The 16,070-nt window shown below is 51.2% G+C and overlaps 2 protein-coding genes and 1 non-coding gene across 3 annotated transcripts; 2 read left to right on the top strand and 1 right to left on the bottom strand.

Moving 5' to 3' along the window:
• Positions 1-7,843, bottom strand: IMP4 (IMP U3 small nucleolar ribonucleoprotein 4). The gene is made up of 9 exons (XM_014841849.3): positions 7,283-7,843; positions 7,040-7,148; positions 4,490-4,573; positions 3,685-3,794; positions 3,474-3,606; positions 3,231-3,385; positions 3,051-3,145; positions 2,891-2,964; positions 1-2,800 (listed from the first exon to the last, which is right to left on the bottom strand). The coding sequence occupies exons 1-9, from the start codon at positions 7,283-7,285 to the stop codon at positions 2,688-2,690; spliced, it is 876 nt and encodes a 291-aa protein (XP_014697335.1). The 5' UTR covers positions 7,286-7,843; the 3' UTR covers positions 1-2,687.
• A 29-nt stretch (positions 7,844-7,872) lies between these two features.
• CCDC115 (coiled-coil domain containing 115) lies at positions 7,873-11,954 on the top strand. The gene is made up of 5 exons (XM_014841850.3): positions 7,873-8,008; positions 8,091-8,194; positions 8,278-8,360; positions 8,986-9,117; positions 10,968-11,954. The coding sequence occupies exons 1-5, from the start codon at positions 7,898-7,900 to the stop codon at positions 11,105-11,107; spliced, it is 570 nt and encodes a 189-aa protein (XP_014697336.1). The 5' UTR covers positions 7,873-7,897; the 3' UTR covers positions 11,108-11,954.
• A 979-nt stretch (positions 11,955-12,933) lies between these two features.
• On the top strand, positions 12,934-13,005 carry TRNAE-UUC (transfer RNA glutamic acid (anticodon UUC)). Its single transcript has one exon. It is a non-coding gene; the product is annotated as a tRNA-Glu (tRNA).
• The last annotated feature ends 3,065 nt before the right edge of the window (positions 13,006-16,070 follow it).

Genomic DNA, 16,070 nt, shown 5'->3' with positions numbered 1-16,070 from the left:
TTTAAAACTTCAATAATGCTTTATTTTGAAATAATGTCACGTTTATATAAAAGCTGCAAAAATACTGCACAGATCTCCCGCATGCCCTTCACGTGGATTCCCCACTTGTCAGCATTTCTGAGTACTGAGGAGAATCCTAGAGCACAAGACTCAGGTGCAGCGGCGATGCAGGCTTCTCCCAGGGCTGCCGCGCTCTGCCTGGAGCTGCTCGCACTGAGCACCAGGGACCAGGTCCACGTCCATCTCCTCCCTTGTCCTTTACAATTTACAGTTACACAAGTACTGACTGATTTCTTCCTAGAAAAGTCAAACAGCAGATGCACCAATAGCCCTTTAGCACTGCACCGCCCCTCTAGTCCAAGGCTTCCCGCGAGTCCTCAGGACGTTCTCTGTGCCAGTGGACATTTTCCCAGCTTGCTCAAACATGCAGACAAAGCTGTGCCCAAGCCGTCCCCAGCAGCATCCCAGCAACCACTTCTGATCCTAGGATGAAGACTCAAGTAGAACCACATTTGAAATGTTAAAAAACCCTGCCAAACTGCCATCTGCAAAGCCTTTACCCACAGATTCTTCCACCAGCACAGTATCCTGTTTCCCCAGAGCGCCACAAACAGTAGATAGCACCCACCCCAACAGCTAAACACAGCTGATGAGCAAAATGTGGATGCAACTGTCCTTCAATCAAGCCCTCCACGGCAGGTATCCCTGATGTGCTGGGTTCTCTGAGGAACTTCAGGGAATTATACTCACAGGCTTCTTCAGCACAGAGGATGTGAAGTGAATAATAAATGGTTCACATCTTGCTTATTTTCTGTCTGTCTCTGGCTAAGAGCTGGCCCCCAGTGCCAAGCCCTGCTCTAAGCGAGACTTATGTGCTCACATTATTAAAAAACAAAACATGAGTGACTAAGGGCCTGCTCTGTGCTGGGGAAACAGTGGAGAGAGCCTTAGGCCTCGTGGAGCTCACCTGGGAAGATGCTTGGTCAGCAAGGGTCATCCTCATCATGCCTGTGATAAGTGTATGTAGGAGGTACCCAAAACAGGAAGGGCAGGAGCACCCACACTGACTGAGGCTCACCTTCTGGATGGGGTCACGCAGTTGGATGAATGGTGGCCCCCAACACACGTGTCCATAGCCCAATCCCTGGACCCTGTGAACATGATCTTATTTGGAAAATAAGGACTTTGCCGATGTGACTAAGTTTAGCACCTTGAAATGAAGAGGTCATCCTGGATTTTCTGATGGGCCACAAATCTAGCAACAAGTGTCCTAAGAGACATACAGAGACTTGACAGACTGGAGAGGAAGGCCACATGAAGAGAAAAGCAGCGACTAGAGTAATGCAGTTACAAGCCAAGGAACACCAAGGATTGTTGGCAGACCAGAAACTGGAAGAGGCAAGGAACAGAGGAGGGGTTGGGGGAACCGACACCTTAATCTTCGATTTCTGGCCTCCTGAACTGTGAGAGAATAAATGTCTGTTGTATTAAGGCACTCAGTTTGTGGCAATTTGTTGTGGCAGCCCAAGGAAACTAACACAGAACATCATACTACTGTATTTTTGTATGTATTTTGGAATTTCCATAACTTACAAAAAAACGGTAATCGCACGTTCTTCATTTGTGAAGCTGGGAGAGGCCCTGGAAGGTGCTGCAGAAGGAACTGGATTCACAGGATTGGGACCCTAAGTCATAGACGTCCCATGAAGGCCTATCCCCTGCTCTCTGAATGCTGTGGCCCAATGGGTCCTGTGGGTCCCCTGTTCTCCCTGAGGACAGCCTCTTACTGGGCCACTCCTGTTCCTGGAATCTTTATGAGCACTGTCCACCTCAGGGTCTTTGCATGGGTCATCCAGGTGGCCCCTGCATCCTTCTGCCATCGTGTAGCCCTCAGGGCACCTGCAGAGGCCTCCCCATTCTCCATCCCCCTGCCTGCCTTGTTTCTTCATAGGCCTGTCCCACCCAGTGTGATGGATTTCTTTCTTATCATCATCACTCTACTCCATGTCAACCTGTCTCTCTTCTGTAGGGTCTTGACACCCATTCTGTATAAAACCAGGGCCCTTGGGTACATAGGAAAGTGGGTAGAGAGAAGAGGGCAAAGGGGATGAGTATGGAGCCAGGGGGAGAGCTCAGCCTCTTCTGGGCAGCAGTGGCTCTCCCTGTGTGACTTCAGATAAACCCTGCCCTGACGAGAGAGCTGGAGCTGTGTGCAGCAGGCGGTCCCTAAAGCGTCACCGTGTCCTCAATCAATGGACTTAAGGTGTGCCTGAGGCGGACTGAAGGATCCTGCTGAGCACGGAGCGGGTCCTGCCTTCTCTGTGCCAGGCCCCCAAGTCTCACAGTTGTTCAGAGCAAATGTGACATGCCCTGCAAATGTACCCATCCCAGATGATGACAACAGCACCAAATCTCTCAGGGGTAGCACCAAACCCTCCCTATGGCTAAGGCCAAGCCAGCATGTCGGGCCTGCCTGGTCCTAGACACAATGGCGACACCAGGCCTGAGAACGTCCCAGAGCTGGCAGGTCCCCACCTGAGGAGACCCCATGGACATTGGTCTTCACGTTCAGCCAGACAACAGGCCTGACTGGACCACTAAGAGGCAAAAGGGGTGGTGTGGCACACAGACTTTATTCTAACCCCTTCAGTCCTGGGTCCGGGTCCACGTCCTGACCAGCAGGAGGCTCACTGGGCACTCAGGAAGACCCGCTTGCGTGCGGTGTTGGTGTAGGGATGCCAGCGCCACTCCACGTCTGCTGTGGCCTCCTGTTCCAGGGTGCCCAGGCGGATCATGTACACTGGGGGAAGGGGACAGGGACGTTGTCACCTACACAGCCAGCATTATCCCACCATGCCCACTTTATCATGGGATAAAGCCCCAAACTCACACTTGAGCTCAAAGCGAGGCCCGACTTCGGTCAGCTCCACGTTGCGGTGGTCAGTCTTCCTGTACACGTGGTGCCTGAGGCAAGGGGAGGCAGGGAGCAGCTGCGGTCAGCAACAGCACAAAGGTCAGGAAGGCATCCCAGGGCCAGCCCACAGACCCACCGGAAGGAAATGTAGTCATCTTGGTTCGCAAATGTGATAACCCGGTGGCTGTCATCTTTGGGCACAGGGAAGAGGTAACGGAGTATGTCAGAGACCTGTGGCAGAGGTAAGGAGAGTGGGGAAAAATGCCCGGCTTGGCACCCCCTGCCCCCAGCCCTCACCCAGTGGCCCCAGACTCACCCGCTTGCCCAGGCGGGAAGAGAAGCCATGCATGATGAGATGAGGCTTGGCCTCTGACACAGTGCCCAGGTCGGGGATGTCATGCCGCATGACCACATTGCACAGTGTGAAGTAAGCAGTGGGGCCGAAGGGCAGGTGGCTAACGATGAACCCCACTGGTGGGGCCAGGAAGGCCGTCAGAGACCCCGTCTCCTCTCAGACGACCACCCTGGCAGACACCCTGCTCCCCGACACCAGCCTTACCAGGTGTGCCTCGATGCTCATGGACAACCAGCAGGTCGGTGACCCCATTAGCTTTGCAGGCTCGCACCAATGCCCCTACCTCATGTCGGCCACGGTTCATGCGCTGGGCTCCTGGGAAAATCAACTTCAGCTCCTGCACATGAACATACTCCAGTTAGAACTGGGGCCACAGGCATCTGAGCATCTCCCACTCACTCCCCGCTACTGGTACCTTTGCAAACATCTTGAGGCGTGAACTGGGGTCACGGGAGGTAGTGATCATGATCTTGGGATCCTCGACCCCTGCCCATCGATATTCGTCATCCACGTGGTTGGTCACACCTGTCAGGAGCATGAGGGGCAAGGCGACACTGTCTTGGAAAGTGAAATGCTAAGTTGGGGGCAGCACCGTCTGCCAGTACCTTCACCGATGGAAACGCTCCATACCCACAATGGGCAACAAGGTGGCTGCCAGCCAGACTGGCTCTAAGTACAAGCGCAAACGAGGAACTGAATGTTTACATGTGATTTAAGTTTAGCTCATTCAAGCTGTATTAATCACATGGGCTCGTGGCTATCGTGTTAGCACAACTCCAGATTCTGTTAAGGCCAAAGGTAACAGACCCCTTTCTCTCATAAATACTTATATGTTTGTCACCCCTTTCATATTCATCGAATAATGCAATGAATGAAACAACTGGCTGTCAATGAAGTGCTGGGAACTGGGGACATGGCAGTGAACAAAATGGACACTGTCCTGCCCTGGCAGAGCTCACATTCTAGTGAGGGGGACAATTAAGAGATGAAGCAAAGCAGAGAGTAAGTGGGGTAAAACTATGTGCATCATAAATGGATTGTGAGCACTCAGGGAGAGCTCTCCTGAGGTGCCACCTGTGCAGAACCATGCTGGCACCCGCAGGACGGCTGCAGGAGCAGGAGCCACAGAGCCTGTCCTCAAGGGATCTGAGGAAGGACGTAGAGGCCAGCGGACTTGAGGGCAGGTAGAGGAGTTGGCCCACAGTGTGGAGGAAGGTCACCTTCACCACCAGCATCGTCAAACTCCAGCGAGCCCTGCAGCGCTAGAGCCTCCCGGCGCAACTCGGTGGGAATCAGGCGGTTCTCTGCAGGAGAAGACAGAAGCTGAGTGAGAGACGCGCGGAGCCCTCAGCTTAGACAGCACTGCGGGTTACAAACCTGTACAAACCTGACGTGTTAAAAACAGAACACAGGCCCCAAATGGAGTCACTTATGCTAAGCTCCACATCACCAAACCGACACTTAATTACAATTTTGGTTCTCCCAGAAATGGACTCTTAAACCAGCCAGCCAGGAACCGCCTGGTCAGCACTAGTGAGGGCATCTGCCTGATGGACCCCTGCCATCCCCCAAAGGCAAGTGAGCTTGCCACAACCAATCCATGTTTTTGTCTAGTGTAACTCCCCTCTCTCGTCCTCTTCTGCCTCTAAGTCTTTCATTTTGTCCAGCTCCTCGGAGCTCCTTTCTATCTGCTGGATGGGATGCTGCTCGATTCATGAATCACTGAATAAAGCCAATGAGATCTTTAAAAGTTACTCAGCTGGATTTTGTTTTTCAACAGTGGAAAAATACCTTTCTCTCTCCTTTCTAAGCAGAGAGGTGATACGTGATTACTGGGCGGTGAAGGGGGGAGGGATGACAAAACAATTTATTTCTGTCTATATGCCAATCTGTTAACAGTGGTTACAAGAGACTTTATTTTCTATGGTTCCTGAGCCCTATGACTTGAGGACTTTCTAAGATACTTAATCACAAATATGTATTGCTTTTGTAGTTACAAAAAAAGTTAACAAACTAATTTTTAAAAGAATAAATAGAGGGGCCGGCCCGGTAGCGCAGCGGTTGAGTGCACACGTTCCGCTTTGGCGGCCCAGGGTTCGCTGGTTCAGATCCCAGGTGTGGACATGGCATCACTTGGCAAGCCGTGCTGTGGTAGGTGTCCCACATATAAAGTGGAGGAAGATGGGCACAGAGTGTTAGCTCAGGGCCAGTCTTCCTCAGCAAAAAGAGGACAATTGGCAGCAGATGTTAGTTCAGGGCTAGTGTTCCTCCAAAAAAAAAAGAGAACAAATAGAGATTTCTCTTTCTGTATGAAGTGGATTAGAAATCATGAAACCCTCTAACAAAACCATTAATCATGACTCTCCAGGTCAGAGGTTTCCTCTGTGAACTAAAGTGGACCTAGCACAGGTGTTGGGGCTGTGGGTATGCTGACTTCGGAGTATAGAGCTGAACAGGAGCATGCCCTTGGATCCAGCACTTCTCTCCAATATGCCCTGGAGGAACTCTTGCACATAGAAGAGAATGTTCATAGCAGCAGTGCCATTCCTAATTCCCCCAAACTAAGAATAAGCCCAACACCACCAACAGGGGAATGGATTAAGACTGTGGAATATTCACCTGAGGGAGCCCCCCATTACACTCAATGGCTCTCAGAAACAAAGCTGAACCAAAAGACAAAGTTGCAAAATAATGCATATAACCCAATACTACATTTAAACTAAAAATTAACCAATACGATTTAGGGATACAAACAAGTATGACACAAGCACAAAGAAAAACAAGGAAATGAGTTATTTTTAAACAATATTCAATATAGTGGTTATCTAAGTTGCGGAAAATATTCCTGAATTTCAGTATGTTGATCATTTTTCATTTCTTAAAGTGGGCAGATAGGTCACAGGTGTTTAACATTATGCTTAACATAAATATATACACACATACCACATACATTTTATGTATTTAAAACCTGGGAACATTAAAGTGAATTTAAAATAATCAGAGGTATCGCGTTTATGTGCCATCAGATAGGAACAATGCTCCACTGACAGAGGATGCAACATAATAGTGATAAATATGGCATTTCCAATCAGGCATGTGTGACAGACTCGTCATTAGTAAGGCAAATGAAAAGTGGGGAAAATATTGCAAAGTCAGATTCCTAATTTATGACGCGAATAAAATTTACTTCTACAGGGCTAACAGTTTAAAAGTGCAAGGGAATCCTAATAGCGCTAAAAGACAGGAAAACATTCTTGTTACCTTGTACTGAAGAAGGTAACAAGAAGAAAAACCAGGGGAGGAAAACAATCTATAGGACCACTGTAAAAACTTAAAATTTGGGAAGAACTAGACAAACTGTAAACAAAATTAACACACAAACTGTAAAATCTGAACACTGCAACATAAATGGGAAGTAATTCACATCATCAAATGGAGGGACATCTGCAAACCAACAGGAAAACCTGAATACGTGAAAAGAAGTTCAGCCACACTAACACAAAGAAACGCTAATTCAACGCGTTTTTGGTGAGGAATACTGCCAATCCTCCTTCTCCTGCTTGAGGAAGACTGTGGCTGAGCTGCCATCTGCGCCCGTCCCCGTCCATTCTCCGCCGGACGCCGCCGCAGCGCGGCTTGACCAGCGGCGCTGGGTCGGCGCCGGATCCGACCCGCGGGCCGCCGAAGCGGAGCGCGAACCCGACCACCCGGCCAGCGCCCCGCGCTTCCCTCCGCGGGGCTCCCAGACGGCCTGGGCGGGGCCGGCCTACCTTCGAGCGCGCGTCGCAGCTTCTCCTTCCGCTCGTGCGCGGCGCGCTGCGCCTCCTCGCGGGCCTTGCGGTACAGGTACTCGCGGCGAAGGCGGGCCTCCCGGCGCAGCTGCGGAACGGCGGTCTGCTCAGCCCCTCTTTCGCCACGCACGCCGGGGCACCACCCGCCCAGAGCCCAGAGGCCAGCCCCAGCCCAACGCAAGCCCCCCACCTCCAAGACCGGGGCTCGAGCCTCTCCCCTACCATGCTGAACACCGCTCCCACGTGGCTCCCGCCGACTCTGAGCGCCGCGCCGGCGCAGCGCAGCCCTTGCTGCTGCCCTCAACCAAGAGGATCTCTAGCAGCTTCACGAGGCTTTGCTGCCCTGGAGAGTGCCCAACGTTAAGATGGCGAACGGTGGGTGGGAGTCGCAAGGCGACCGGCCAGTCCGGAAGCACACGCCCACTGGAGCAACCAATAGGCTGCGGGTTAAGATGTCGTCACTTGGCTTACGACAGCCGTTAGGACAGACGTCAGCCGAGGCTTCACCGCCAGCTCCCCACGCAGGGCGCCCAGTGTGTAACGACGAGCGGCTAAAAGAATCATAACTGGCTACTCGAAACGGTCCAGCGACAGCAAAAGCAGCGCAATGACTGACCGCAGGGCCGCCCGCCGGCTCCGTCCGGAATTAACGTTAAAGCCGCTCCTCCCTTAAAGCGGCGGCCGTGCAGCTCCGCCTCCTCCCGTCGCCGCAGCGACGGCCCCACTTTTTCAGCGCGGCCGCTTCCAGAAGCGCCTCGGCCTCCCGCAGACACACCGCCGGCCCGGTGGGCGGGGCCGGGCGACCCGAAGGAGGCGGGCTCGGATCGCAGTGGGGCCATGGCGGCCGCGGAGCTGCGCGCCGAGCTGGACTCCCGGCTGCTGCAGCTGCTCGGGGACCTGGAGGACCTGGAGGCCAAGCGCGCAGCGCTGAACGCCCGCGTGGAGCAGGTGGGCGCGGGCGGCGGGTGGCTTCACGGCGGCGGCGGCGCGCGCGGGGGTTCACGGGGCGTCCGCTCCCCTCTGTCCGCAGGGCTGGCTCGCGCTCTCCCAAGCTCGTTACGCCATGGGCGCCAAGGCCGTGGGGCCCCTGCAGTACGCCTCCCGCATGGAGCCGCAGGTCTGCGTGTGCACCGGGTGAGGAGCCTTGCATGCTGGAGCGGGTAGGCGGGCGGGGTCCAGCGGGCGGCCAAAGGTCCATCCCCTCTCTTGTTCTTCAGCGAGGCCCAGGACGGACTCCAGAGGTTCTGGGTGGCGAGAGCCGGCGCCCAGACTCCAGAGGAGGTGGGGCCCCGCGAGGCAGGTGAGCCCCCCTTCTTTCCGTCAGACCCTTTCCCAATGTGAGAGACGGAACGCACGGGACTGACATGATTTTATTCGGGCTCTTGCGATAGACGGAACGCCGCGGATCTGAAGATCGGAATGTCTCCGCAGGGTGGTCTGTTGCCTTGGAGTTTTATAGGGAGACACAGACAAGTTTATAGTGAGGGCTTTCACACTTGGATTGCTTTGCAATCAGGGGAAATCTGAGCTGAACAGAAAATGTTTCTCTTTGTCTAGCTAGTTTCAAGGGGACAGACTTCTCTCAGTCATTCATGGGACAACAGGGAGGAGGAGGGTCTGTCTGACCTTTCACCATATTCAGGCAAAATGGGAAAGGTCAGTGTGTGGCTGTGTCACAGGTAAACAAGGGGGTCGTCTGCTGGTCTTTTAAGAGTTGTGAGAAAGAGTGGACAGAAACTCGCATGTGAATCACAAGGGGAAGGGTGATTCTTTGTGGTAAGCTGCTTTCTGAAACAAAAGGTAGTCGGTGTTTCCCAACCATCAGTATTTTCCAGGATCACGAGCTCAGATCAAGTTCAACGTTGTCACTGAGAACACAAGGGCCAGGTAATAAGACCCCCAGCCTAGGACCTTTCTTTCTCCAGGTCTGCGCAGGCGCAAGGGTCTCACCAGGACCGCAGAGCTGGAGTCCTCCCAAGCCCCCCGGGACCCTCTGAACTGGTTTGGAATCCTGGTTCCTCACAGTTTGCGACAGGCCCAAGCCAGCTTCCGGGAGGGTGAGTAGACCCTGCTAGTCAGCATTGTGGCCCTGAGCCAAGTTTAGACCCTTTATCTACAGGGAGAACTTGAGCACTAATGCCAGGGCTGGGGTTAGTCTGCAAAGGGCTTTTGCAGATTTTCTCTGTTGCAGACTTGTGTTGCACACTTGCTGTTTTTTTCAAAGAGCGTTTACATTTATTGGTTCTTGGCAGTGTTCCAGGCTCATGCTAGGTGCTGGAGTTACAACTGGAAATAAGAAGGATGAACACTCCTCATGGAATGTTTATTGAGGGGAGAAAGAGAACATGCAAATAAATAAGTAGGGTCTAAATATAATGCCAGGTAGAGAATTGTTATGAGAAGATAAGATAAGGTGTGGTGGATGCAGTGGGCTGAGGGAACTATTTTATGAAGCATGGCCTGGAAAGGCCTCTCTGAAGAGATGGAGGAGAGAGCTTTGTGGGTGATCTGGGGGAATGGTGTTCTAGGCAGATGGACCAGCCAGGGCAAAAGCCCTAAGGTGAGATCATGTCTGGCATGCCAGAGAGGAGGCCACTGGGCTGGACTGGAGTTGGGGCAGTGGGGAGTGCCAGGAGCTGAGGTCAGAGGGGGCTGGGCCCCCCAGGTGATTTGAGGGCTAGGTAGGCCCTGATGAGGACTTTGGGAGTGATGGGGTAGCTCTGAGCAGAGGGAGCTCCAGTTGGACTTGCAAAGTGACAGAATTCCTGTGGGTGCTGGCTGGAAAAAGACGAGAACAGAAGGAAGAAGCAGGTGCCAGGGAGCAGGCAGGTGTGAGAGACAGGTGGAGGCAGTGGTGGAGGGGTAAGTGGTGGGAACCTGCACGTTTTGAGAGTTGAAGCCACAGGATTTGCTGACAGATCAATTTGGGAGTAAGAAAAGGAGAGGAGTGAAGGATGAGCCCATAGTCTCCAGCCAGACCGCCTGGCAGGATGGAGCGGCCCTCGCCTGGTGTGAGAAGGCTGCACAGCAGCAGCAGAGGGGAAGTCAGGAGTTGGGTGTCCTGTGCTCCTAGTGCTGTGTGGTGGAGATGCTGAGCAGGTGGTTGGCCACATGCATCTGGAGTTTGAAAGAGGCCTGGGCTAGAGACACAGATTTGGGAGCCCACCACATAACACTGGTGTTTAAATTCCCAAGTTGCCAACACAGATAAGGCATTAAAGCTCAGATGGGATAAGATCAGCAGAGGGCCTAGGACTGGACAGGAGGTGAGGGAGTGGAAGGGGAGAAGCCAGTTGAGGCGCCTGAGAAGCAGCAGTGAGGCAGCAGCAGCACCCAGAGGGTGAGGTGTCCCAGAAGCCAAGAGGCAACAGTGTTTCCTGGAGGGGGGTGATCAGACATGTGGCGAGCTCTGCTGCCAGGCAGGTACGCTGAAGATGGGACTAGCTAGTGGATTGGGCAGCGTGGAGGGCCCAGAGGACTTGACAGTAGCCGTTCCAGCAGAGGCATCAGGGAAAAGCCACCTAGAGGTGGATCCAGGGTGTGGACCACTCTCGGGGGCAGAGAAGACAGTAGAAGGAGAGGGGGTGAGAGTAGTGAGGGACTGTGATCATGGAGAGAAGAAGGAAGGAAACAAGCACAGGAGACAGTGTCATGATCTGTGAGTTTTTAGTTCCTGGTGGGTGATAGAAGGGAGAATCAAAGAAGTCTTCTTAGGAGATGACATTTTAGCAAAGAGGTGAGGCTGTGGGTCCAGTGAAGTTCAATGCAAGGCTGTACCTGAAATATTTTAGGAATAGTACAGACTAGAGAGGCCTGGAGCCTTTCCAGTGTCTGGGGATGTCCAGAGCCCCCTGAGTCCTGTCTCACAACTCAGATACCATGTTGACAATCTCTCCTTTTCCTCTAGGCCTGCAGCTGGCTGCAGACATGGCCACCCTTCAGATCCGGGTTGACTGGGGTCGAAGCCAGCTCCGGGGGCTCCAGGAGAAACTCAAGCAGCTCGAGCCAGGGGCTGCCCAGCCTGTGACCACAGAGGCAGGGCAGTGAGCACAGCTGTTCTTCGACGTGGCTGCCTCATCTCAGGCCTTCATCCTTCACAGATTTCCTCTGCCCCCACTCCCACCCCAGAAAATCCTCCCTCTGTAGAATTTCTCGGGTCTGCATGTTGCCAACTTTGTTAGGTGTGAAAGTTTAAAGAGGCAAACTCAGTAATGTTGAAAATCACTACTGTGAAACCACCTCTAGGCTTGTGTTCCGCTAGGACACGTGGTGCTGGTGCAGAGCTGTTCGGTTGGTAGTTCTTTGTGAACAGGTAGAACAAGCTCCTGGATGAGGCAGATGTGGTTGCCTTACAGGATGAACTCCCGCACGGGCAGTGGCAGGGAAGCGCAAGAAGTAGCCCTTCCGTTTCACCAGACACTCAGAACAGACTTTGGAGGAAAACCATACATGGCTAACATCAGGACAGCATGATTCCGCAGAAGTGAAAGCACAAATGTCTGAGTAGATGGGTGGCCTTTGGCAGCTTTTAAGCCAGAAGGTAAAAAAGATCTGACGTAGCTTTTCAAGGGAACTCGAAGCGACCTTTCAGGTTTTTAAAAACCCGCTTTTATCTTTCCAGGAGTGACTGAGCCTCTTTTAATTTGTTGAAGGGCCAATTGTGTTTCCAGTTGTGGGAACTCTGTGTGCTTGCTTCCTTTCCTACTGAGTTGTTGGTATTTTTAGCAGTTTCTAGGAGCTAATCTTTATGTTTGGGGGAAATTACTCCTTTGTTCATAATATGAGATGTAAGTATTTTTTCCCAGTTTGTCTTTTACCTTTGCTTATGGTGGTTTTATTTTTACTGTAAAATCAACTTTTTATTGTAAAATAAAACGTTCCACAGAACTGCGCAGAGCAGTTGAAGAGCTTAATGCATGTGCAAGGCACCGTCACCTGGCTCTTGGGGGTTTTAGTCAATTTTCTTAGCAGAGTTGAATTTATCAATCAGCTGTTTGATGATTTCTGGATTTGGGGTGGTACTCAATGTGGTAAGGGAATTCTTCAGTGTTTCCTCCAGAACTTTGGTGGTCTCAGATGAGGTATGACGTGAGTCTCGCCTGCACCTTCGCCTTTCTACCACAGGTCCACCCTTACCGCAGGTTTGAGATGCCACCTTTGCCGTTTGCTTAATCCCAGTGTATACCGTGCCCTTTTTTGCAGCTTCCATTCTGTCTCATTGATCTTACTGTCAGTAAACACACAGGTACTACGCTATTTTGATTCTGGAGACTTTAACATATACTTCGGTCGCAGTAGGGCAGATTTGCGGCTGGATTGGGGGAATCCATTTTCTTTGACACGTTGAGCTCGAGTTGTCAGTGACAAGCCTAATGGAAGCTCTTAAAGGGAAACCCCGTGACTGGAGGGAAAAAGGACAGCCTTCCCCACAAAGGGTGAATTTCAGAGCAAAATCCTGCGATCAACAAAGTACCAACCAGGGAGATTTTGAAGCCAAAAAGTGTAAAACAGAACACATTCCCTTTTTGCTTTTTGCGGCAGAGATTCAGGTGGAACTCCGGCCCTTTATTTTAGATGTCAAGGTCGAGCAATAGCCTTCCTTCCTTTAAGGCTTCACTTTGGGTTTGAGCGTGGCCTTTCCCGAATCTGCTCAGCAACCCGCCTGGCACTGGCGATTTGGAGACTTCCCGGAGCAGGAGAGGCCCGGGTGTTCCCGCCGCGGCCCGGTTGGGGGAAGGGGTCCCCGGTATTGAAGCAGCAGCAAATCGGGAGGAACTTCCGCGGGGGCGGAGCGCGCCTGTGGGCGCAGCTGCTGTATGGGGACGCTGACGCGGGCGATGGGTATACAGACAAGTGACGGGCCACCTAGCGGTTCCCATATGGTCTAGCGGTTAGGATTCCTGGTTTTCACCCAGGCGGCCCGGGTTCGACTCCCGGTATGGGAACAACCGGCACTTTCTTTTCCTTAAAGTTGGAAATATTTAACAGAATTTGGGCTTCTCGCCGGCAGAACGACTCAGGTCTAATTGGGTGTTTCTTTCCATTTAAACCTGGAGTAACTAAGGCCGGAGAAACTCTGGGCATCATTGTTCTGTCTTTTGATCTAAGCGTCAGTTTTCATCACATGATTAGTTTTCTCTGTCAGTAACTTATTGATTATATTAGATACCGTATACATTATAGATGTGAATAGTATTATAAGTATTTAAATATTCAAAGTTTATCGTCAAACTCCAAAGGGGATGGCCAACCCTGCCTGCCTCTTCCCACACACCCCAGGGTGTGGAGGAGGGCAGGGGACGGAGAAGGCTCCTTTTTGCTTGACTGTCCCTTCCTCACTTTACTTCTTTCCTCTTATATTTTACTACGAGCATCAAGGAGAAACAGCTGTGCTTGCAGCGCTTCGCTTGGAAATCTCAGTTAAATATCCTAGTTCATTGCTTCCAAGTCTACTTTTACTCCAACACAATTTAGCCAAATTCTCTACCATTTTATAACAAGGATTGCTTTTCCTCCAGGGTCCAAGAACATGTTCCTCATTTGCTTCTAAGTCCTCATTAGGAGCAGCTTTAACATCCATGTTTCTGCTCACATTCTGTTCACAATGTATCTAGTGTCTCAGAGGAGAGAAGCATTTCCTACAGTGCTCCTCACTTCCTTTTTAGCTTTTACCAGAATTACCTTTAACGTCTGTATTTACTTCTACCAACCACCTCTTCAAGAGATTCTAGGCTTTTTCTCTCATGTGCCTCAAAATTCTTCCAACCTCTATCCATTACCCAATTCCAAAACCACATTCTACATTTTAAAGTATTCGTTACAGGCGTACCGTACTTTGTGGTATCAAAATCTGTATTAGTTTCCTAGGGCTGCCATTATAAAGTACCACAAACTTGATAAATTATTATCTCACAGTTCTGGAGGCCAGAAGTCTGAAATCAAGTGGTTGCCAGGGCTACCAGTTGTCCTCCAAAGGCTCCAGGGAAAATTCCTTCCTTGCCTCTTCCTAGCTTCTGGTAATCCTTGGTATTCCTTCGGTTGTAGCTGCATGCCTCGATCTCTGCCTCCATCTTCATATGGTCTTCTTCCCTCTGTGTGGCCTCTTCCTATAAGGATAAGTCATTGGCTATGGTGCCCACTCTGATCCAGTATGGCATCATAATTGCATCTTCGAAGATCCTATTTCCAAATAAGATCATACTCTGAGGTTGCAGGTGGACGTGAATTCAGGGGAGGACACTATTCAACCCACTACAGAGCTCATGGTGGAACAAATTGCAAGACTAATGGATTCTTATAGTTTTTATAAGTGCTTTCTCGACTTAGTTTTGAGGCTCTGGCTAGAAGCAAGTCAGTTCCCCTTCATGAGTAGCCAATTAAATCCACATCCCCAGCCACCTCCTTTATCAGGCTCTCACACTCTGGGTGACAAGGCACTTGCCCTGATCACCCAGGGGCCAGGTACCAGCCAGCCAGGGACAGCACTGTGTCCTTGAGCCCACTGAAATTATGCAAACCAACCAATCCTAAACTCCTCCCACACACCATTTGCCCCACCTCATCCATTCATTCCCCAGGAAACTACCATGAAGGCTTTTGCTGACAGTTCCTCCCTCTGCCTCTTGATCTCCATCTCAGTCCTTCTTGGTCCTCTACTCTTCTGCCCCCAAATAATGTGTATTCCCTCTCCTGGGAACTTTGAGTAAAATTAGCTCCTTTCAGTGGCACTTGTCTCCTGATCTGTTGGCTTTACCATATCTAAATAAAAATAAAGCCCATTGAAACAATTTGTCCCAGTAATCAGGGTGGTGTGGTCCCACACTGAATGACATGCTGCTAGACTGCTCTTGACTTACTAACAGGCTCTTCTAGATGGCAGCAGCAACGTGGGCAGGGGCACTGCTTCCTGGCATGTTGGTGCTGTGGTCACAGCTGCTTTTCGTTGCCTCTACCAAGTGTCGCTGTGAATCCCTGCCACTAACTATGGAACTTGGAAACAGAGTCCTCCCCACATTTCTGTCTAAGTCAAGGTGTCCAGTGTCCAGGACAGAGCACCTGGGGGCAGCTCTAATTAATTGGCTACTTTTGATTGTTGAAAGACTCCTGAAGGGAGTGAGGGGTAACCCCATCCAAGTGCCGTGGGATGGGTCTGAACAGCCCACCCGGCAAGACTGACGAGTAGTGGGGCCAATAGAGTCATTGTATTCTGTAACAGAGTCGTTTTCTTTGGCCTGTTCCACACTATGCTAGGAGACTACGTGAGACTGCTCTGTCTTGAGCCATTCATGGGGTCAATGTGAGGGCATCCCAGTGACCAGGGCGTCACACAGGTCCTGTGATAAAGGTCACGATTGTTATTTTGTTGTCTGTCTAGCTGCCTGACCCAGTGAGGTAGGAGGGACTACGTGAATGGAGACTGGTGACACAAAGCTTAATGAAAAAGGAAAGGAGAGGACACTATTCCTACCTTGCCTAAGACCCCTGACAGGGAAGTCGTGCCATTGATTCAGGAACGTAAAACCCTGGACAACTCTCATGGGCCTTTCTGAGCGTAGCAGCTTACCAGCTAAGGACATTATGCTCAAAACCTGGAGCCTGAAAATACAGATAAGGCCACTGTGGCTCTCCTGGAAGTGGATCTAGAGCCCTCAGAGGTGACTTGGGACATCCTGGAGAGGGAGGCCACCACCTACAGACAGGACCACTTGGGATCACAAAGAGTTTACCTGATAAACACTCAAAGAGTCAAAATAGTTTGGGACATACAAAAGACTAAAACAGAAACTAGAATTTTCACCTGCCTAGAGATATAAGCCATTCTAAAAGATTTTATCCAAAAAGACAATGAAAAGGGACTTGTACTTCAGACCAGGGGCTAAATGCACTATCCCAAGAAGAGGTTGTGATAGCCTCTGAGTGCCTCAATCCCTCAATCCCTGGGAGGTGGATGGGGAGCCTTGGAGAGAGAAAAGGGCGCTCTTCCTCTCCCCTGCTTCTGCTGTGATCACCC

The sequence above is a fragment of the Equus asinus genome, chromosome 4 (assembly GCF_041296235.1).
Source record: "Equus asinus isolate D_3611 breed Donkey chromosome 4, EquAss-T2T_v2, whole genome shotgun sequence".
Classification (NCBI taxonomy): domain Eukaryota; kingdom Metazoa; phylum Chordata; class Mammalia; order Perissodactyla; family Equidae; genus Equus; species Equus asinus.
Note: the sequence above shows the minus strand (reverse complement) of the source record. Positions and strands in the feature narration are given on the sequence as shown.

What these genes read in the sequence shown, in the direction of transcription:
- IMP4 (XM_014841849.3), bottom strand. An exon ending in CTTCCCGCCTGGGCAAGCGG is followed by an intron (nt 3,146 to 3,230) that starts GTGAGTCTGGGG and finishes CCTCTGCCACAG; the next exon opens with GTCTCTGACATACTCCGTTA. An exon ending in GATGACTACATTTCCTTCCG is followed by an intron (nt 2,965 to 3,050) that starts GTGGGTCTGTGG and finishes CCCTTGCCTCAG; the next exon opens with GCACCACGTGTACAGGAAGA.
- CCDC115 (XM_014841850.3), top strand. Translation starts at nt 7,898, where the DNA reads ATGGCGGCCGCGGAGCTGCGCGCCGAGCTGGACTCCCGGCTGCTGCAG. An exon ending in GGTGGGGCCCCGCGAGGCAG is followed by an intron (nt 8,361 to 8,985) that starts GTGAGCCCCCCT and finishes TTCTTTCTCCAG; the next exon opens with GTCTGCGCAGGCGCAAGGGT. An exon ending in CCAAGCCAGCTTCCGGGAGG is followed by an intron (nt 9,118 to 10,967) that starts GTGAGTAGACCC and finishes CTTTTCCTCTAG; the next exon opens with GCCTGCAGCTGGCTGCAGAC.